This window comes from Danio rerio, chromosome 10 (genome assembly GCF_049306965.1).
Source record: "Danio rerio strain Tuebingen ecotype United States chromosome 10, GRCz12tu, whole genome shotgun sequence".
Taxonomy (NCBI): domain Eukaryota; kingdom Metazoa; phylum Chordata; class Actinopteri; order Cypriniformes; family Danionidae; genus Danio; species Danio rerio.
In genome coordinates, this window is record NC_133185.1 from 24,967,501 (window position 1) to 24,991,264 (window position 23,764).

Here is a 23,764-nt window from a genome sequence, read left to right on the forward strand (position 1 = left end):
TCAACACCTAGAAGGCCACTTTAAAGATCATGCAGTCATGATTAACTCTTGTCTTTTTTCAGTTGTTTGGTTTTTGAATTGGCTTTGTGCACAATGTCATTGTAGCCTTCTCTGTTTCTGGCAATCTCAATGGCGTAAAACTGGATTCTGGTTGCTGAAATGAAAACAGTGCAAAATATTTATTAAGGGTTCCCAATTCAGCTATATGGCCAACTTTGAAGCTGCTGTGAAATGTCTTTTGTCTACCATCACATCCAAATGATTGTTTTAACAATGGTCATGCAGACATTTTCAAGCATGTCACTCACTTAGCAAAGCATTCACAGGGTGAAGAAATGTATTTGAATAACCCTATAATTCAGGTGATATCCCTGTGTGGGTTTTTGCTTTTAGTTAGATATAAGACTTGAATAATCACGCAAACAAGAGTGCCATTTTCTACTATATCTTCTAGTGAGTGTGATCATAAATGTCATATTAATTTTATCCAGCACATTTGACATCACATACCAAATATTGTGTTCTCTTCAGTGTAGTCCTTTTGACAGTCTAGACGTAGTAGTGTACCATAGTTGAAGTCCTCAACAATACCTTCAAACTGGTTACAAAAGGGCCTCCAGTTCTGGAAAAAAATCAATTAAAGAGAGCTTAAGCCATAAGAACCTAACCATATATGGGACTATATACCAGAAACGTAAATTTTCACTTATATAAAATGTGACAGGGCCTGACTCAAGCTTGTCATCCTTAAAATAAATCAATCAATGCAATGATAGAATGCATCCCCGATCACTGTCGGCTTCTTCGTCAAATTTGTCACCTTCAAGTCTTAGCCTTGAAGGGGTATTGCATGCTTTTTGTTAAAATTAATGCAAATGTGACAGGACTGACAGAAACATGAGGACAATTGTAAAATAGAATTTATTTATAATTTCATGTTTTTAATCAATTGATGTGAATAATAACTTAAACTTGCTATTTCTGAAGAATTTTATTTCTAAATTGCAATTTTTAGCATAACAAAACTATTAAAGCTGTAGGTTCAATTGAGCTAAGGACAATGACAGTGTTTGTATGAAGTGTTTTTATTAAAGAAAGAAAAATCTGAGAACCAAATGAAAGACATATTCCTTCACAGAACAACTCGCAGAAATCAGCAACCATTCCATATTAGAAACTTTAGAAATGAAATACTTTTTATTCACTGTATTTGTTTTTATTTCAGGGACAAATAATGTACGTTTCTGGTAGAATGCCCCATATAAGAATTATTGACCTCCAAATGCATGCGAGTGATACTACAGACCTCTTTAGCCTCTGCTGACTTCAGCAGCTCCGGGTCCAATAGTTGAATATTGAGGTCAGGAAAAGCTTCCCGAAATTTAGTATAAATCTCCTCGTCCGATTTAGTTAGTTTTAGAAATTTAGGATCAACTGATGAAATAAGCTGTAGAAAAACAATCCACAGGTCTACTAAACGATATACACTGAAGCAATCAAAACAGGACAGGTTGTGGCATTTTGTTCACTTACATTGAAGTAAACTTCAGCGTGATTGTAGGCTTTCATAGCCCACATTACCTCCAACTGGGCCTGAAAGATGAGAAAAAAAAGATTGCATTTTAAGGTGATTTTAAAAAAAAGTGTGTGTATATAAAAACGTGCAAATATCAAAACATCCCAACTCACATCATTTCCATAGGCCTCAGCTGGAAGAGAGAGCGCATGCGCAGCCGCGGTGGCTCCCTCTACACCCTGTTTATTAAAAGATATTACATCCAGTGGAGAATTAAACACTACAGTAATGCGCAAAACCATTGCATTGGAGGAAAAACAACGACAGGACGGTTTACATTACGATGTCAAGCACTTTAAAGACTAATATGAGCACTTTTATCTTTGGATAAATGTAAATAATTAGCGATATTCACTCGTATTCCTTATTAATTTCGTTATTTTGCCATTCGCTCAAAACATGCTTGTTAGCATGCAAGCTAACTTAGATTGACATGTAGCCATTTGGACTCTAGACAGCCATGAATGTGTGTGCGCTGAAAACATTTAAATAAGTACTCCTGTCGCGTTATTCTGCAGTGTTTTGTGTTTGTTGATAAGTTAAAATAAATCGTTATTTACCAGAGATGCGAGCACATCTCCCGTGTCCATGCTGACGACTTTTGACCCGGATGAGCTACGAACACGTCATGACGACAGGTCACATGATTTAAATACGTCTTGTTTTGCTTTCTTTCGGTTTGCTGTTTAGATCAGCTGAAAGGCATGGAAATAAAAAAGAACGAAAAGACTTTAAGAAATAAAGTGTATTTATATGGCGTTATATAATAAAACCATGAACACAAGAAGGCACACAATACAATAAATGGTGTTTTGCGCCCTCTAGTGGTCAGGTACAGCTCTCAAGTTTTGTGAAAGTCTCATTTTTTGTTTACAGTCATGTGTCAGGCCTAACGGTAACTTTCCAACAATAAGATCTCACGTTTGTTCTAATTAGCCTATATTGTATCTATACAGCATACCATCTAGTGAATAAGCCACGTAAAATCAAATTTACTCTGCACCAGATGTTTTATGTTGTTTTTTTCTTGATGAATTCTCTTAAACTGTTCTATTCAGTCATTTACTAGATTTGTTCCTGCTACATTCTATTCGAGGACAGGACTATTCTATTCTTCTATTCTCATCGACTTATTTATTGAGTTATTTAGCTATTTCTGTTCATTTACTGTATGGCATTTGCTGTATTCTATGTTCTATTCTGTTCTTTTCTATGTTCTAATATATTCTACTCTTTTCTATGTTCTATTCTATTCTTTCCTGTCTGGCCAAGATACCCCTTGCAGGCAACTGTCATATTTCTTCTGTCCAATTCTTTTCTAGTCTAATCTGCTAGGTTTTTGTGAAATTTTGTATTTTATTTTATTCTGTCTGGTATTGGCTACATCTTTTTCTTTTCATGTCGTATTCATTCTTGTCCAGTCCTATTCTATTTAGTTGCAGCTTCTTTACAGCAAGATTCACTTTGTTATTACTAGTACATCTCTTTTTTTATTTTTATTTTTTATTTTTTTATTGTCAGGCTAAGAAATTGTATCTTGATCTTAAACTCAAGTTGTTGTTTTCCAGAAAATAAGTTTAAATGCAAACAATACAAGACAAAGTCTAAACAATGTAAAACAAACACAGAAAGAGGGTTCATTTTAAAATATCTATGCCTATAAAATCATAAATAATAATGCACGCTGTTCACATCCAAAGAGAAATAAATGCCCAATACAGGACAGTCCCATCTAGGGTAGCCTAGTTGGTTTGGTTTACTGGTAATCTATGTCGAAAAACACACCCCATAAAATGCGCCCCTTTTATAGAATTTCATTAGCATTGTCTACATAAGAAAGGCCACGGTTGATTAAAACGTAATATGATTATAATTTGATTATTAAAGCAGGAACAAGAAGTGAAACCCATTTTAATACACACTAGGTTTACAAATAAATGTGAAATAAAAACATTGACTGTACTATAGCCTAAAATTAGCATTTTTGGTGGGTTTTAAACAAACATTAGCATGGAAAACAAAATTGTTTTCAACTAAACCACACATTAAACAATTCACTTAATCTCATCGGTATTTAAAGTCAAGCTACATCTCTTGTGTTAGAAGGGTTTCATTCATGAGACTCCGCTCAGTCGCTCTCATTAGTGTCATAACTCTGTCATTAAAAATATGAATCAATTTCAGTTATTGGATGCACTTTTCAGAGGGAGTGCGTTTGACGGCAGGGCTGCGTTTCTCAGTACATCAGCGTTTACTGTTGAAAGCCGCTTCAGGCGCACATTTCCTCCACAATGGACGCGTCTCAAAAACTCTCCGCCGCATTTATTGGCGCGTTTCCAGTCAGCTGACGCCGACAGCGATTATGACGCCCAAAACTGCGGTCTCTAGGTAGGCAGCACACGGGTGTTTGAGACACAGCCAATGTGGCACTAGCAAATGTACGAGTAATCCACGCAGTGCCCCAGAATGAGTGTTTAAGAGAGAAGCGCTGAAATCCTGCATCCCCGCACGGAAAGGACTGAATAAACCGCTGCCTTTAATCTGAGGTACGATTTGCACGACACGTTTCTCTTATTTTTCAGCCGAGATGCTGTGAAGGATCATACAGTATGTTGATATTATTGACGTGTATGGATTTGCAGTCATCTTTTGGCTGTTGTGTGATGTATTGATGGATGTATCGGTTAATATTTTGCCGTGTAAGCATCAGCAGAGGTTGTGGTTTACAGAAGCAGCATCACACACTTGTCCTTCTCTAACGCACAGATGAGTCTCGCGATCTCTAGAGGACATCACAATTACAGTTTTATTAGGAGAGAAATGGCGGATTGTGATTTTAAAGGCACGACTAGAAAATAAAAGATGTTATTTGGTTAGGCCATGTTGATATAACCTTAAACACAATCGTAAGGCATCAAATAAGGTTTGTGGATTGTATAGGCCTGTCCTTTAACTGTCCTGTACGCATTATTCAGCACTCGAGTCATACGTTTAATAATATTCACAGAATTAGCTTTTTAACATAATACACTTTAAAAGCTTAATTTGTAAATTTACAATCATGGACGTTTTACTTGATATATAAATGGATTATATTTTTATTGTGCCCTGCTAACGTCACGAAAAGTCAATTAATGGATTAAATAGAGAAAGAAACGAAGGCAAAGGAGAGGATAACAACAACGTCTTATGGCAAGCACTTAAAGACGCGCCCCCGAACAGCTGCGCGTCCCCGCTGCTTCAGTGTTTTCCTGTCAAAAGCAACAGGAAACCACTGCTTCCTTAAAGGATACCTCAATCCTGCAGGATTTTTCTTTGAAGAACACTTATTTTATTACTATTGGGTAAATTTGTACATTTTATTAGATTCTAATTTTACTAACATTAACTTTGCTCATTTTTATTAGTGGAATGTATTAGAAAAATAGCATTTAAACATGGTAAAGAATATTAATAATATAGAATATTATAATATTGAAACTAATTATTAATTATTATAACCAGTTTTTATAGATTTTATTTGTATAATATTGACATTCTTGGGGAAATTATCAGTGTTTGTATTTATAATAACAGCAGCTTTGATTGGCATAGAAATATTATTAATATAATTATTAATAATATTATAATTAGTAGTAGTAGAAGTAAACTCTAAATATCAGTAATTATTTAACCAAAGCTTTATATTTTACTTTATTTCTGCAAATTAGCATTGTTTGGCTAATATCAGCAGCTCTAATTCTTATATCTGTCAAAATATTAATCAGAGGATTACTTGCACAAAAAACCAATCAAAGAAGTGATTGACTGTCATATTTCCACATGAACGCGCTGATAATTGACAGCACTGATGGTGGCAGTAAAAAGGCTGTCACGTCACCAGATAAAAGGCTGTAAGATGTAGAGAAAAGAGTCTCATGTTGATTGTCTAGATGTAGAGATTGTTCAGTCCCGCATGTCAGATTCCCAGCTGGTATTTTCCACCTTTATCTAAATATTGTTAAGTGTTCATTAAATATTCCACATTACACTGGAGAGAGACTGTGCTGAAACAGGTGTGGATGGTCTGTAAAGAATCTCTGAAACAGCCTGAACTTCCATTTGATATTATAAACATCAAACCTGCACTGTAGCATTTAGATCAGATTTGCACAAATGATCAGTGCAGAAGTTCTATATATTCTATTATGTTCTATTACCTGACATAGATTTATTTCATTTTCATATCTGTTCTGTCATACTGCATTCTGTTCCATTCTATTCTATTCTATTGTTTCTTGTTTAGACCATATTCTATTCCATTTTGGGGTTTAGGACATGGATGATTGCAATGGAATTGAATAGAAAAGGCTCACCCTTTTTCTGTTCTATTTTATTCTATTATTTTCTGTTGTTTTGTATTCTATTGCCCGAACTATATAGATCTATTCCTTTATAATATATATTCCGTTATACATCCTTTTTTGTATTAAATTCTGCTCTATTCTGTTCTATTGTATTTTACATCATGAATTCTATTCAGTTTTGCAGTTTAAGACAGGCTGGACATCTGTTCTATTGTCTGGTCTGGTTTGTTTTTTTCTGCCATACTCTATATTAGAATATACGTATATTCTGCCATACTGTACTCTATTCTGTTCTATTCTTGCATATTCTATACTGTCATATTACATTCTGATCTTTCAGTCAAAATCTATACCCATCTCCTCTTAGATCTAGTCTTGCCTCTTCCATTTTATTTGTATTCTCCCATATACTATTCTGTGTTTTTTAGTACAGGGCTATTCTGTTTGCTTATATTCTAATCTCTCATGTCTGGTTGTTTTAGATCTATTCCTCTCTAGTCTGGATCTATTGCTGTTTCTTTTATTTTATTTGGTCATATTTTATTATTCATTAATTTTCTTTTTCGGCTTATAGTCCCTTTATTGATCCGTGATCGCCACTGCTGAATGAACCGCCAACTTATCCAGCATATGTTTTACGCAGCGGATACTCTTCCAGCTGCAACCCATCAGTAGGAAACACCCATACACACTCATTCACACACATTCATTACAACCAATTTAGACAACCTAATTCACCTATAGCGCATGTTTTTTGGACTGTGGGGGAAACCAGAGCACCTGGAGGAAACTCACGCGAACACTTGGAAAACATGCAAACTCCACACAGAAATGCCAACTGACCCAGCTGGGGCTCGAACCAGCAACCTTCTTGCTGTGAGGTGATCGTGCTACCTACTGCGCTACCTTGATGCCCATATTTTATTATTTTTATTTTTCCCACCATATTCATCTCTATTCTATTCTATTCCATTCCATTCCATTCCATTCCATTCCATTCCATTCTATTCTATTCTATTCTATTCTATTCTATTCTATTCTATTCTATTCCATTCTATTCTATTCTAGTGTTCTTTTATTGTATTCATGCTAGCATGAGTAGCTTATATTCTTATATTCCTGTTCAATTCTCATCCATTTGTTCTTACAGTTAAGGCTGGACTATTCTATGATGTTCTGCTATATTCTGTTAATTCCTCCAGTATTGTTCATTTTAATGTTTAGGACAGAGTTAATCTATTTAATTTGATTTTGTTATTTGCTGTCTGGTTTGTTTCCTGCTATACTACTCATATTCTCTTAATTCCTATCCAATTTTTTATTCGATTCCAGTATTCTAAAAACAGGACAGGACTTTTTTTATTGTATTCTTTTCCATTCTATTCTATTCTGTCTTCTCTGTTCTGCACTGAAAAAGATGTTCAAAGATATTCAAAGATGATTCACTGGATTTACTAATGGTTGTAACCAATTAATATGTGTTGAAGTTAAACAAATAAATTAGTTGAACTTTACTAAATTTAATTTGTTTAAATTCAACACATAAATTGGTTGCAAAAATTTAGCAGACAACATTTTTTTAAGTGTATTATATTATATTTTGTTCTTTTTTTGACTTATACTCTATTTTATACTATTCTATTCTTTTCTGTCTGTTGATTTACTTTATTGTTTTATTCTTTCCTATCTATTCTATTATACTGTATTTAATTCTATTTGTTTCAATTTAGTTCTTTACTGTCTATTCAATTATACTCCGTTTTTTTCTGTCTCTTCTGTTATACTCTTTTATTGTTTATATTCTGTTCTATTATTCCCTGTCTATTCCATTATACTTTGTTTTATTCTATTCTTTCTTGTCTGTTCTATTATACTGTATTTAATCTATTATACTCTATTTTATTCTAATCTATTCTATTCTTTTCTGTCTGTTCTTTTATACTTTTTTGTTTTATTCTATTATTTTTTGTCTGTTCTATTATACTCATTTTTATTCTATTCTATTCTGTCTGTTCTATTATACTTTATTATGTTCTATTCTTTCTCGTTTGTTCTATTATACTTTGTTTTATTCTATTGTATTCCTTCTGGCAACGCAGTGGTGCAGTAGGTAGTGCTGTTGCTTCACAGCAAGAAGGTCGCTGGTTCAAGCCTCAGCTGGGTCAGTTGGCGTTTTTGTGCCAAGTGTGCATGTTCTCCCCACGTTCGCGTGAGTTTCCTCCGGGAGCTCCGGTTTCCCCCACAGTCCAAAGACATGCGGTACAGGTGAATTGGGTAGGCTAAATTGTCTGTAGTGTATGAGTGTGTGAATGAATGTGTATGGATGTTTCCCAGAGATGGGTTGCAGCTGAAAGGGCATCCGCTGCATAAAACGTATGCTGGATAAGTTGGCGGTTCATTCGTCTGTGGAGACCCCAGATTAATAAAGGGACTAAGCTGAAAAGAAAATGAATGAATGAATGTATTCCTTCCTGTCTGTTCTACCATACTTTGTTTTATCTATTCTATCGGTTCTAATATACTCTATTATATCATATTCTTGCCTGTCTATTCTATTATACTCCATTTCATTTCTAATATTCTTTCCTGTCTGTTCTATTATACTCTATTTGATTCTATTCTGTCTATTGTATTACTCTATTTTGTTTTATTATTTTCTATTCTATCTATTTTACTCAGTTCTATATTCTTTCCTGGCTGGTCTTGCAGCTTTGGGACTATTCCAAACTTCATTGTATACTTTCCTTTTTCATTCTGAAATTGCAAGTCTGTTCAACTCATTTTAAAAACAATTTCCTCTCGTAAGACTGCCTAAATGGGCTGTAATGTTTAGCATTTAATAACCCATTTCTAATAAAGCAGGCCACTGTCGGTTTCCTCCTGTCATTCAGTTAGCCGTCAGCTGATTGGCTAAGACCAGCAACTGAGAAGCATTGCAGGTTTAATCAATATAACACTAATCTGATTGAGCAAATCCAGCAGTCAGTCTCTGCGCTTGCCAGGATGATCACAGCACTGTAGTCTAAACCAACTAGCCTCTAAACCCCCAGGCTTATGACCCCGATAACACAACAAGCGGAAAAAACGCAAGAAAACATGGCCGCCTTCAGACCACGTGTAGAAGTGACTGATAGAAAGGTCTTGTTTTCTGAATCATGATGTGCAGTAAAGTCATTGTTCCAACAAGAAAGAGCTTCCTCAGGCTGTTGGTATCCATGCAGAAACACAATCTCTGTCACTTCACTCTCTCTCTCTCCCAGTGGAGCAGCAAGGTAATGGATCCCGTCTCCATCAGCGCTGCTTGGAGAGTCTCAGCAGACGGAGCTTCGTGACGTGTGATTGGGCGTTGGCTGCTCTTGGTCTGCTGAGATAAGTGCGTTTCAGTTTGGGTGGAGAGACGAGCGGGTGGCTCAACTAGGCTAGCATGTAGACAGAGAGAGAAACCGAGATGAGGATTGGGGAGAACGTGAGCAGGATGACAGGAAGTCTGGGTCTCTCAGTGTAGGATTTCCTCCTCATCACAGGGCTGGAGCTGGAGGTGGAAGCCTGGTATTGTGGCTTATTTTGACTTCTGACTTTCCTTTAAGGCTATTTCTGCCTGTTTTCTTGTTTTAATGATCATTATTTTTAAATGATTCCTGGTGCTTGGCCTAATGAAGTTGTTTTTTTTAGATAAGCAAGACATTTAATATGTTAGTTGTTTCATACTACAATTAGCACTTGTTTGTTTTGTTTTCTTTGGTAAAACCCTAACCAAATTACTAATAATATTACTATTCATATGGTTTATATTCAAAATGTGTTATTTTTCACAGTTTTCAGAAAACCATTATTGTTTTAATCCTCAAATGATTATTAATTGAAATGCACTTAATTAGATTAAATTAAATTTGATTCATCTTTATTTTAAATTATTAACTTTATTAAGTACAAGGCAACGAAATGCAGTTTAGGTCTAAACAGGAGTGCAATAGCATCAAGTGCATGAAATAGGTATTATATAGGTTATAAAGTGCAATTATAGAAAAAAACTAAGGGTAATATTTACAGATTGATGTACTATGAACATTATATACAGGTTGTATTAGCTGTGAACAGTGATTAACAATAGATGAATATGTGTACAGATTGCTATTAATAATCAGAAGTGTGCCGATGGATATGAACATAATTACAAATGTATGTGTGTAGTGGATATGTACATGATTACAAGTGTATATGTACAAATACATTAGGAGGCAAAATGATTAGCCATCCTGTGAAGATTAATTATTTTAAAAATGTTTCCCAAGTTTTGTTTAACTTGGCAAGGATATTCTCACAGTATTTCCTTTTTTTATTCTGGAAATAAAGTCTTATTTGTTTCAGTTTATCTGGAATGGAATAAAGAAAAAAATATATATTTTTAAATGTAAAAAAAAGCTAAGGTCGTCATTATTATATATATATATATATATATATATATATATATATATATATATATATATATATATATATATATATATATATATATATATATATATATATATATATTAATTGTCTACACAACAAACCACTATTGTCCAATGACATGCCTAATTAGCCTAATTTGCCTGGTTAACTTAATTAACCCAGTTAATTCTTTAAATTGCAATCTAAGGTAAATACTAGTATTAAAATTGTATGTACTGCCATCATGGCAAATACAAAAGAAATGAGTTATTATGAGATATTAAAACTGTTATGTTATGTTTAAATCATAAATCTCAAAGTCAATTCCTGGAGGGCTGTTGCTCTGCACAGTTTTGCTCCAACCCTGATCAAACACAGCTGATCCAACTAATGAAGATGTTCATGACTCATCGATTATTTGGATCATCTGTTTTTGATAGGGTTGGAGCAAAACTGTGCAGAGCTGCGGCCCTCCGGAAAATGACTTTGAGTCGTATGATTTAAATCTTTTTTCCATTAAAGATCACTTGAGAAATATGAAAAAGAACTGAAATTTCACAGGAGGGCTAATCATTTTGTCTTCAACCATACTGTATGTTAGGAAGTGTGTTCACTGTAAAACAAATCCTGGTTGCCTTAAATTTTTAAGCTGAATCAAATTAACCTTATGAGTCCACTGAGCTTATATTATGTTAACCTGACTTAAAACTCCTTGAATAACCTATAAAATTAAGGTAGAACAAGATTAACTTTTATTTAAAAAGTCAGAATAAACTAAAAACATATGCTGTCATGACTGATCATATAATCTTTGATCATATAATATATTACAGTGCAGTAATGCCATGAGAAGGTGCTCTGTTTGCTTCGTTATGTCATTTTTCTGAACCCTTTAACTGCCCCACTATAAAAAAAATAATAAATTGCATTTCTTAACTCCTAATGTTTTTCAACACATTCTATAATTTCTAAAATATCAGCCTCCACCAAATGGTAGATATGCTGGTTTATGCTAAAAGTACCGGAATTATTGCATATATGAATAATCTGAAAATATGAAGTGTAAAACCAAATTATTTAAAAACATAATCAAAATAGATAATTTTTTTTAATACTAAATCATTTATTTTTTTGAAGTGTCATTAAATATAGTAAATATGTAATAATTTCATTTTACTATAAAACCAAAATCAAGTGTAGTAGTGCAACAGGATTATGTTTGTTTGATTTTCTTTGTGAACCATTAAAGCTGTGTAGTGTGTGATGTATTCTGAGTTACATAGTGTAAACCATTATTTAAACAGTTATTATTTAACACTGTTGAAATATGGTCAACCATTTGGTATAGCAGGCAGTTAAAGGGTTGTTAAACATTTTCCTATTTAGAAAACGCTGTCTTTAAAATATCTAAACATACATAAAATAACAGAAATTTACTTGAAAAAAATAAAATTATCAGATATTCAGGCTTCAGACATTACTTCGTCTATTACTGTGGAGTTTAATACTTAATTAAATATATGATATATAGCATTTTGTAGTTGTCTCATATCAAACCTAGTAATTTATTATGAGTGATTATTTATATTGTGGTTCAGATTCAAAAATCTAGTAGCCCTTCTTAATTTGTTTCTAAAATTTGAATGTCCTTAACATACTCTTAATCAGCATTTGCCAGTAAAATATCTTCAAATCCTTCAAATGTAGTGGGATTATTAGTTTTCAGACACAAACAGAATGCTTTCTTTGCAGTAAATAAGAAGCATGTTCCCTCTCTGCTCACTCGCGCATGTCTCTCTGATATATGGAGATAAGAGCATTTTCTGGATCTCATGAGTGCACAGCCTCACTTCCTTATTAACACACACTGTTTTCTGTAATGCCTCAAGCAGGCCATTAATACTGCTCTGACACACTAATGCTGTCTTTAACAGGGTAATGTTTGTGTGCATGCATGGCTGATCGAGATGTTTTGTGGTAATATGCACGTTTTTTGACCGTGACAAGAAGCAACTAATACTAATAGAATAGATGGATCTGAAGATCTCTTCCTACAATTGTGAAGTGTAGTAACAGCAGTCCACTGTCTGTTTCTGTGGTTGCTTATTATTTTTATTTATTCACCTTCTGGCCATCCAAGATGTAGGCGTTGATGTGGGTGTTTTTTTTCTTCAGAAGAGCGTTAAAGATGATTTTTTTAGCTGAAACTGGGGTTCTTAGTGGTTCATACAATGCAAGTCAATGCTATCTGTGCTATAGGGCTGCACAGTTGATTGTTTCAGCATTTATATTACAATATATGTAGCTGCAATAGTTACATCACAGGTTATGCATTGTTGGGTTAAAATTAGAGGAGGCACAGTTCAGATTTGTGGAGTCACTGCTGAATTGAACCATAATGGAGTGAAAGTTTGTCATTTGCATGTGTTTTAAGGTCTCTGAGAGAGTTTAAAGCATTTTTGTAGCAATTTTTATTTCATTATTTATGCAGTGAAAACGATTCAGTGTTATTTTACATGTTGTACCTTAATGCTGTTAGAATCCTCAGAAAATCCTCAGAAGTGAGACTTATTTCACTTTTATCTTTGCTCTATCTTTGCTTGTAATTTAATAACAGTTTTTTATGCATGATTCACTCCCCTACAGAATCATCTTGCTCAATCATTGACTACGTTTACATGGACATCAATAATTAAGTTATTTGCCTTAATCTGAAAAAGACAATAATATGATTAAGGTGTTTACATGAGATTCTGTTTGAATGTTCCTTTTATGATACTGTTTTATATGTGAAAGCAGATAGATTGATTAATGTCATTGCATCGCGCTATCCATCTTTTCTCTGGAGTTTCATGTAATATCAGGTGTTTCATTTGAAATTGTTCTACTTTTACTGCAGTTTGGCACTTTCACTTTTATTGAGGAACATTTCATGCATGCAGCCCGTGACAAACGAGATATTGGATGCGAGTATGACCTGCTGAAAGAGTGTAGTTTTAATGGAATTTGATATTGCTTGTCGAATGGGAAAAAGCCTCCGCATTAGGCAATACAGGTGTCTGTGGTCCTTTACTGACTTGGTAGGTGCAGAGAATAGTGTCAAACAGCCGTGTGTATAGACTGTCCTGCTGCAAAACTCAGCAAAATATCCTACACACAACATAAAAATGAATTATTGTGTTGGCAGGTTTTTCCAGCAATGTCCAGCCATAACAAAGGTTTTGAGAGTAGGGATGCAACGATTAACCGATTTCATGTAAAGGCCTTTTTTCTGCACAGAAAAAAAACTGCTGCAACAAATGATTTTAACTATGGCTGAGGCTATTAACTTAGGGTTGTTCACAAATCCCGTCTTCTTAATTTCCAATTTATGCACACATATTTGTAGCGGTCCATGCACTGCGCTCACGCTTTCCGCATGCACCTAGTTGAAAGAATGGCTCGAGTCATGTGACAAAACTGACCAGTCAGCGTAATGCTTTGTATAGAAATATACACATTTCTACTCCAAAGAGAAATAAATACAAAATGAAAATACCAAACAGATTCATATTGTCGATGATCAAAAGAGCCTTTCAGACAGAGGTTCAGCAGCCTTTGACTACATTTGTTCTCTTAAAAAGGGAAATACTTAGCTAATATGTAGCTTAGATACATCAGACAAATACTTTTTTTATTTATTCTTTCGTATTTATTTATTCATTTATTTTCTGTCAATAATTTTAATTGTAAAATTATGCTTATGTTTAAATGCCAGAAACTTTTTTTTTTATTATTATTAAAGTTTTTTATTATTATTTTGTGCTGAATTGTTTGGTTTCTGAGTAGCAATAAATAACATTTTAAAATCTTCATGTGATTTTTTTAAACCAGTGAAACCAAAAGTTTCTGAACCATTTTAAAATTAATGAATGCGTAATAATCGTGATAACCATGAAACTGATTATTCCTCAGACTTTAATCGTACAGCCAAAATCTATAATCATTGCATCCCTATATGAGAGCAAAATAAAACACATTTAAAAGGCAAACAAAATGAGCAGCTGTGGCCCCTGATAATACACCTAGATCTTATGAAATAATCAGTCTGTGCAAGAAACAAAACTTTTTTTACAATGCATTCCAATCTTGACAAACAGTTCAAACACATACATGGCAGAGTGAAGTGTAAGCTTTCTGTCACTAAATGCTCAGTGTTGTTAACTATAGCGATTGATGTTAATTATGTGTTGCCTTTATAGGTTTTGGATTCTCAGAATGCTGGAAGCTGACTTGCATATTATTGAATCATTAAAGGACCATAATTTCTGCATAAATCCTCTTTAATATTCCACTGAAGAAAAGAGTCAATGGAGAGCAGAAGCTGTGATAGTCGCAAAACTACACTTAACACTGTGGAGTTGTGTTAGCATTAGAACTGCTAAGAAAACATTATGCTTTACTGGCCTTCAAGCCAAACTTACAATGTCAGATGGCCATGTCTGGCTGATACACATCAACAACAACTCCTATAATGTTGGTCAGAATGAAAATCGGTATGAGGCTAGTAGGAGAAAAGTTTGCTTTCACATGTCTCTAAAAGTGGTCAAAAGTGTCAGAGTCTGTTTACACCTTTAATGACATCTGATTGCAATTGGATTATCATTGGATTATCAAAAAATGCATCTTGAAAGATTAGTTGCAACAAAAATTAAAACTGTTATTAATTACTCATCCATGTGTCATTCCAAACCTCTGAGACATTAGTTCATCTTCACAACACAAATAAATATATTTTCAATGAAATCGAGTCTGACCCTCCATAAACAGCAACAGTCAAAAGATTTTCAATGTCCAGAAATGAAACCAAAAACTTTGTCTAAATATTCCGTGTGCTTCATCAGTAATCATACGAAGCTCCAAGAACACTCTTGTGCACCAAAAACTGAAAAAACTACTTTGTTTACCAATGTCTTCTACATCATATCAGGGTACACATTTACTATGGGCAACACAACGCTCGTCTATTGTGCTACTGACTCTAATCACAATATGTTGAATTGACAGTAGTGATCGCAAACCCTGACCTGACGAGGAAGACATTGGTAAACAAAGTGGTATTTACAGTTTTTTTTTTTTGTTTTTTTTTTTGCTGCACAACTGTGTTATTAGAGGGTCATATTATCACAATTGAAACACTGAAGTCACATGAAATGTTATGACAAAGTTTTTTTTTTTTGGACTTCTGATTGTTGCTGTATTATATATAGAAGATCAGAGAGCTTCCGGTGTTCATCTAAAATATCTTAATTTGTGTTCTGAAGTCTAAAACGACATAAGGGTGAGCAACTGATAATAGAATTTTTATATTTGTATAAACTAATCACTTGATATCCAGGGTTCCCACTGGTCATGTCATTTCTGGAATATCTTGAAAGTTTAAAAGGCCTGACATTGAAAGTCAGGGAATTATTTAGCTATTTCCTCAAGTCATAGAATATATGGGATTTTTGTTTGTCATTTAAAGGTTCAGGACACCCTGGATAACTTTTTTTTATATTAACAGATTTGTGTGTGTTGAGCATCAGTTAAGACAATGTTAGCACCTGTCAGCTTTAATTGTGGGGAAAACTGGATAATTTTGAGCTTTTGTCAGCTAATTTCAGCTTCCGGTTTTAAAATGATTTTTGGGGCGGGATCAAAATCGGCGACGCAGCGCAGTACTGCAAGTGCAACGATGACGCGTCGGTTTCTCATTATTATTCATAGCGGAGTTTTCTTATCCTATGAGAAGAGCCGGCTGCTTAATTATTCATGAGCCCTGCCAGACCTGCCAGAGTCAAGCCCGAGCTGTGTCACGGACCCACGGGCACACAGTATTTAGCCGTTCATGAAGGCTCATATGCGTTTGTTTCCATGATCCACGCGATCTTGTCAGGGCCGATCATACAGCAAAGCTGTGTGTGTGCTGCTAGCATTTTTGTCGGGAGAGCAGCACGAGAATTAGAGAATGGCGGACGCTGACTTTCATCAGGAGTTCGTTCACATTCAGACACATCGCCGTGCTGCTGTGTTTGCCTAAATCCTCCAGATTACAAGCAGGGCTAATGGTTAAAATAGACAGGTCAGGAGACCTGCTGCACTGAGTCTGCTGGATCCGGGAATTGAGGGAGAAGTCCCCATATATACGGTTTACATGAACACACTTATCTTTATAATTATATAAATTGTGGTTAAGTGTATATGAAATTACGAATAACAAATGTAGCAGGGCATTAAATCACTGTTTATTTCTTTGCATTTTAACTTTGTAAACTATAAACTCATGCGTCTCCTCACGGTTTGTCTCATTTTGTGAGCTAGCTTCGTTCGCTCCCCTTCTTCCCTGCTGGCCACGCCCACTCCTGCACGATGCTCGCGGAGCTCCACGCCCATTAATCATGCATCTTTTGAAAAAATTCTGAAGTAGACTTTAACTGAAAGTGGAGGGTGTCATGGCCCTTTAAAATTACCTCCTTTTCATCAGGTTGTTTCAAGTGTTTTATTACTGCCCTTTTGTTCCTTTCCCACTTGTCAACCAGCATTCAAATGCTGTCAGCAGCTTGGCGGTACCTGTCAAAATACTCTCTGTGGCTGTTGTTTGTCTGCTTTGTGCTCAAGCAGATTATTGCTGCGTAAAATGTCGCTTGATGCATCTATAGCGGTTCACACATCTAAAGAAATCACAGTGCAGTGTCATGTTGATGACGACTCAAGTTATCAGACACCAGATAAACTTTCTATACACAAATATAATGTAAATTAATATAAAACAGTAAACCGTGTCCTTTCTGGCCACAATCGGCAGCAGTTTCAAAATTTTGCTCTATTCAGCATTAAATTCATTCATTTACTTTTTGGCTTAGTCCCTTTTTTAATCTAGGGTTGCTACAGCGGAATGAACCACCAACTTATCCAGCATATGTTTTACGCAGCGGATGCCCTTCCAGCTGAAACCCATCTCTGGAAAACATCCATACACACACATTCACACACATACACTAAGGACAATTTAGCCTACCCAATTCACCTATAGCACATATCTTTGGACTGTGAGGGAAACCGGAGCACCCGGAGGAATCCCATGTGAACGCGGGGAGAACATGCAAACTCCACACAGAAATGCCAACTGACACTAACTGAGGCTTGAACCAGCTACCTTCTTGCTGTGAGGCAACAGCATAACCTACTGCACCACTGCATCGCCGCACAAAATTCTGGAGGCACTGCTCTACACAACTCTTATGTACTGCTCTATTCATTGCAGGTCACAGAGATTCAGCTTATTGGTCAGTGAAAGTCAGGGAATTTGACATTTGGTTTAAAGTGGGAATCCTGAATATCAGATGTAAACAGAGCCTCAGCCTCTGCTGTCGTTTGAGGTGATATTTGTGATCAGATTCCTGCAGAAACAGCAAATGGCTCCAATTTGAGGTTACCTTTAAAGCACACTTCACAGCATAAACACAATCCAATGTGTGAGATCTCCATACAGATGGTATAATTGAATATCCGCGCACGTGTCAAGTGATTATTATGTGCTAATTGTCTTCAGTCGCCTCTCGATGAAGCTTTATTTGTGTCTGGAGCTCAGGGACTCCTTTTAGCCAGATTGAAGCTGAATTGCAGACGGCTTGATGCACATGAGTCCTTCATCTGAAATGGTAGAGCACCTTCAGGGTGATCAATCACGTCAGTTTAAACAGGCACCGTCACGCCAGACTAAACCTGACCTGAGCTGATGGCTTACCCTGCTAACCGGCACAGACAGATGCTTTATGGCTGAGAGAGATGGAGGAAAACAAACCGACTGTGATGTTTGGTGCGACAACAGATTTCTGTCTTACTGCCTTTGCTTTTGTTAGAGCTTTGTTTTAGGTAAACATGCTAATCGCATTTTTAGCTTTAGTATGCTGTTTATGGGTGATTTTCTGATCTGGGTTACCCAAAATTAATTAAACCATAGTAGATGTTGCCATATTCATTATATTTTGATGTTTTTTTATATATTACACAGGCCCATAGCCAGCTTGGTGAAAAGAGTGGTTCTTTTTTCCCCCAAAATGGATCTTTTTGCAATTATACGCCTCATTTTCTATATAATTACAGAAATTAAATTCTGCATTTTAGTGACATTTTAAGCACTACTCTGAATTAGCTTATCAGATGGTCATCATAACCACACTTTTTGACTATTTTTCCCAAAATTGTTTTCAAATATATTTTAATATGGGCCGCTTTTGGTGCTTCACACATTTTTATTCATTTTTTGTTTCAAGAATAAGCTCCAAGATTTAGAATAAAAGTCACTTGTAAAAGATTTGCTCAACAATAAAGGTGTTTTCTTGCACAGCTGGATGCTGAACTTTGTTAGCATTGGCCAGAACTGATTAGCTGAAGTCACTACAGCCAACAGAGAAACCTGCTTGGTCTTGAAGCCTTTTTCGATTGTTTTAACCATGATGGCATAGCAGTTAAAATAGGACAAATGAGCTCATGTATGGGACAAATTCTGGACCTTTTTCAATGAGGGATGTTTCTTTCGAACCCTTCCCAGCTTTGGGCCTGGTATTCATTCATTTATTCATTTTCTTTTCGGCTTAGTCTCTTTATTAATCTAGGGTCGCCACAGCGGAATGAACGATCAACTTTTCCAGCATATGTTTTACACAGCAGATGTGCTTCCAGCTGCAACCCATCTCTGGGAAACATCAATACACACTCATACACTATGGACAATTTAGCCTACTCAGTTCACCTGTACGTATGTCTTTGGACTGTGGGGGAAACTGGAGCACCCGGATGCAAACTCCACACAGAAACGCCAACTGACCCAGCCGAGGCTCGAAACAGTGACCTTCTTGCTGTGAGGCGACAGCACTACCTAATGTGCCACCGCGTCAACCCACAGGCCTGTTATGTAACTTTAAAATGGGAAATCATCCTATTTTAATATTTATATCATTCTATTTTAAGTATGAATAAACAAAGAAATTTACAATAAAAAAGTTCAAATGTATATTTATATTTAAAAATGTATTTAATATTTTTGAAATTCTTCAGTTTTTATTTATTTATTTTTTATTTTTTTAGTATTGTTTTACGATGAAACATCTTATAGTACTGGTTAAAAATGGTATAATTGTTATATATTTTGTATTTTAATATAAATATTTTATTTTATTTTTCCATTTACTATTTTTAATTTATTTTATTCCATTTTATTTTTTAACTTTTATTAATATTTTATTTTAAGAGTATATGCTTTATTGCAGAAATAAAATGCTCCGGTTTCCCCCACAAGTCCAAAGACATGAGGTACAGGTGAATTGGGTAAGCTGAATTGTCTGTAGTGTATGAGTGTGCGTGAATGTGTGTGAATGGATGTTTCCCAGCGATGGGTTGCGGCTGGAAGGGCATCCACTGTGTATAAATGTGCTGGATAAGTTAGCGGTTCATTCCGCAGTGGCGACCCCAGATTAATAAAGGGACTAAGCCGAAAAGAAAATGGATGTATGATTATATATAAATCTAAATTATTAATAAATCTAATACATTTAAAGTACTTTTACAATTATTATATTGTGCAGTGGGTAGCACGATCGCCTCTCAGCTAGAAGGATGCTGGTTTGAGCCTCGGCAGAGTCAGTTGGCATTTCCGTGTGGAGTTTGCATGTTGTTTGCAAGATATGGTATAGCTGAATATAGGCTAAATTGTCCGTAGTGTGTATATGGGTGTTTCCAAGTGATGGGTTGCAGCTGGAAGGGCATCTGCTGTGAAAAAAATATGCTAAGTTGGTGGTTCATTCTGCTGTGGGGACCCCAGATTAATAAAGGCACTATGCCAAAAAGAAAATGAATGAATATTGTGTAGTTTTGTGTGGAACTAAGATGAAAATATAAATAAACACCATAAAAATATTGTTGAAAACTCATGCAATAATGCAATACATCTTCAAGTCGTAAAATATTACACTTGTTTTTTAATATAAATACAATATATGTTTTCTTTAAATTTCAAGGAGAAACAACACCCAGACTTTTCTTTTTGCAATTTAATCATAAACGTTGTGTTATCCATGTTCTTTGTCATTTGTTTCTCCCTAAAGCAACTCATAAATAGTCAAAACGAACCACAACGAGAATCCTCTAGCATTACCACAAGCAAACTTCATTACTTTAACTTTTTTTTTTTTTTTTTTTTTTGCCAATAGAGCATCTTTTGTAGACTATTTTAATGCAAGGAAATGGATTCAAAATGCCTTTAGGCTTGTGCCCTGCTTAAAGTGTGTTAATCAGCTCTTTTCATAAAATATTCAGCTCTTATCCTTATATGAAATTGAAATTGCTGTTGAAAGTAATTAGCACATCTGTAAGCAGTGCAGTTCAGTGCTGCAGTCTGAGAAATGCTGTGGACAATAAAATCCTCATCTCTCTGTGAAGGTGAAATTGGGTGAGCAGTCATGATGTCACTTCCCCTCCCCCACACGAACAGGACGTCCCTGAGTCTATTGAATGACCGTCTCGTTTCATAAAGACATCATTTCATTAGGCCACTCTGTAGACGGGACGGGACAGATACTATGACTGCTCTCCTTTATATTTCTTCATACTGGAACCAGCTTCTAACAATTCTTCGAGGGATAGGGCAAATATAGTCCCTCCTCCAACTCATGCTATTGGCTGGGCTGATGTTATTGTGTCATGCCGATTCAGGTGTTAAAAGAATCACAGAATGGTGTCTGTTGTTAAAAAAAATGATGGTTTATTGAAATCAATGTGAACTAAAAAACTAATTGGTGAAACAGTTTATAATTATCACTGTTAATAGTTGCTATATTTAATTTATAAACCAATTGCATGCACAACTCATTTAAAAAATGTAAAAAACTAAATATTGAATTTTTTTTTATTTGTTATGTTGCCTTGAGTCACTACACTGTAAAACCCAACAGTCAACTTTATCAAATGAAATGAGTGGTTATCTCAAAATTGACTGAAAGTTAATTCTACTCATTTGAAGAGTTTTGAACCACGTGTTGAAGGTAAAGAGTTAATTAAATATCTCATTACTTACACTTAAATGGAGTAAGTTCGCAGTGCTCATATAGATTGGTTTTTAACTCAAATGGTTTGTTGCAATCGGTTTCCTCAAATGGTTTGAGTTATCTTAACTTTTTGGGTTTTACAGTGTAATAAATCTAATATATAAAGCAGTCTAATGGCTAAATATAGCTGTTATTTTCTGCTTGATCAAACTGCTAATTTGAAATGAGATATATCAGCACAATTCTTGAGGGTTTTTGGGGGCAACTTATTTGGTTTATGTTCAATCCATTTAAATTTGTGAAAGCAATTAAGTTAACCTAATCGATTTGTTTTGGAACAACATTAACGGTGTATACATATACAGTGTTCAGCATAATTGAGTAAACCACATTTTGAAAATGAATATTTGTATCCGTTTCTCAGTGGATTTAGGCAATGTATTTTGGTGCATTTAAACAAAACAGATTTATTAAACAGATATATTTATTAAAATAATACTTCAGTCACAAACATATTTAGAAATTTAAAGATAAAACTATTCAATTTAACAAAAATATAAAAAAAATACAACCTACAAAATTTTAACAAAATGTTTCATTTTTATTATTATTATCATTTATTTATTTATTTATTTATTTATTTATTTATTTATTTATTTATTTATTTTGTTTCTTTTGATTTTTCCTCTTTTTATATTTGTATTTAATATGTGTTCTATAACATAAATTTGGCTGTAAGTTATTTTGTTAGATAAGCTCCAGATTTGGCTTCAATACTGACAAATCTAACGTATATGCACACATATAATATTGCATAGCTTCCTATTAAAATATGAATTTAAAAGAGAGATTTGTGAGTGGTGTACTTGTATATGCTGAGTACTGTATATAACAATATATTTGGATGTTAAGTAAACATCTTTTACTGGACAAAATGACACGATAACTAAAGAGAAATGATATGGTGGCTTTGCATTATAAAAGCAGATGATATGCAGAGTGGAATAACCTTGTGATGAGTGATTGTGTGTGTGTGTGTGTGTGCGTGTGCGTGTGCGTGTGCGTGTGTGTGTGTGTGTGTGTGTGTGTGTGTGTGTGTGTGTGTGTGTGTGTGTGTGTGTGTGTGTGTGTTGAACACTCTGAGTGGGAGGCAAATTAAATGGATCAGCTAACACTCAATTTCAGCACTGTTTTGGTGATGCAGTCTGCTAATGAACTGTTTCATCCAGAAACAACAGCTTTCATGTGAAGTTTAGGTGAACTCTATTCAGTTTCACAGTGTTGTTTTGGAGGCGATTGTCATTTCAGTTATCATCTTTTGCACAGTGCTCATTCAGTTAAGGCACAGCTAAACAGATGTGTTTTAAGTCTTGATTTGAATGTACCTGATGTTGGAGCACATCTGATTATTTCTGGAAGCTGATTCCAGCAGCGGGGATGTAGTAGCTGAAGGCCAATTCACCCTGCTTCGACTGAACTCTTGGAATTTCTAACTTACTTGATCCTAATGATCTGAGTGATCTGTTATTGTAGGTTTGTATTCAGTGAGCATATTGAGGTCCTAGGTCATTTAGTGATTCATAGACAAGTAATAATACTTTAAAATCTATTCTAAATGTAACTGGAAGCCAGTATAAAGAGCTGAGGACAGGTGTGATGTGCTCAGATTTTCTGGTTCTGGTCAGAATTCTAGCAGCAGTGTTCTGGATGAGCTGTAACAGTCCGACTATCTTTAATATAAATAAATATCATACAAAAGCCATATCAACTAAACAATCCTAAACATCACTTTAATATCTCAGTGTGTCTAAATATCTTCATAACAGTTAAAGGGGTAGTTCAACCAAAAAATGGTTCATTTACCCTTAGACAACCAAAGATGTAAGTGACGTTTTCTTCAGAGACCCTTTTTACCTGAAATTGTGGTCTTGGTCATTTATTTAATACAAGTCAATGAATACCAGCACTTTAAGAGTCTAAATAAAACACATGCAGGAAACACAACATTAATACCTGTAGATCAGGCATGTCCAAACTCGGTCCTGGAGGGCAGGTGTCCTGTAAAGTTTAGTTTCAACCCCAATCTGACACACCTGGGCTAGCTAATCAAGCTCTTACTAGGCTTTCTAGAAACATCCATGCAGGTGTGTTGAGGCAAATTGGAGTTAAAATCTGCAGGACAGCGGCCCTCCAGGACTGAGTTTGGACACCCCTGCTGTAGATCATGATGACATATTGTGCAAAATTAATGGCCTGTGCTAGAAAGAAAATATTAATTATAACATAATTACTCTTAAACCAAATCCACAGCAAACAGACAAGAGATTGTTGACCCATCTATCCAT

General features: G+C 35.0%; 3 protein-coding genes across 3 annotated transcripts in view; 2 read left to right on the forward strand and 1 right to left on the reverse strand.

The window, feature by feature from the left end:
• Positions 1-2,208, reverse strand: part of pbdc1 (polysaccharide biosynthesis domain containing 1) — a 2,744-nt gene extending 536 nt beyond the window's left edge. The window contains 6 exon segments of the mRNA NM_001002704.2: positions 1-154; positions 511-622; positions 1,307-1,447; positions 1,534-1,593; positions 1,690-1,755; positions 2,137-2,208. The exon segment at positions 1-154 is cut by the window's left edge and continues 536 nt beyond it. Of these exon segments, the coding sequence (NP_001002704.1) occupies positions 42-154; positions 511-622; positions 1,307-1,447; positions 1,534-1,593; positions 1,690-1,755; positions 2,137-2,166 (522 nt within the window). The 5' untranslated portion in view covers positions 2,167-2,208 and the 3' untranslated portion in view covers positions 1-41.
• xpo7 (exportin 7) overlaps positions 1-14,831 on the forward strand; it is a 49,226-nt gene extending 34,395 nt beyond the window's left edge. Inside the window, exon 29 of the mRNA XM_073913741.1 lies at positions 14,595-14,831. Coding sequence (XP_073769842.1) covers positions 14,595-14,624 — 30 coding nt within the window. The 3' untranslated portion in view covers positions 14,625-14,831. The remainder of the gene's footprint in view (positions 1-14,594) is intronic.
• Positions 3,915-23,764, forward strand: part of dmtn (dematin actin binding protein) — a 39,423-nt gene continuing 19,573 nt past the window's right edge. The window contains 1 exon segment of the mRNA NM_001201409.1: positions 3,915-4,122. The gene's annotated coding sequence lies outside the window, so the exon portion shown is untranslated.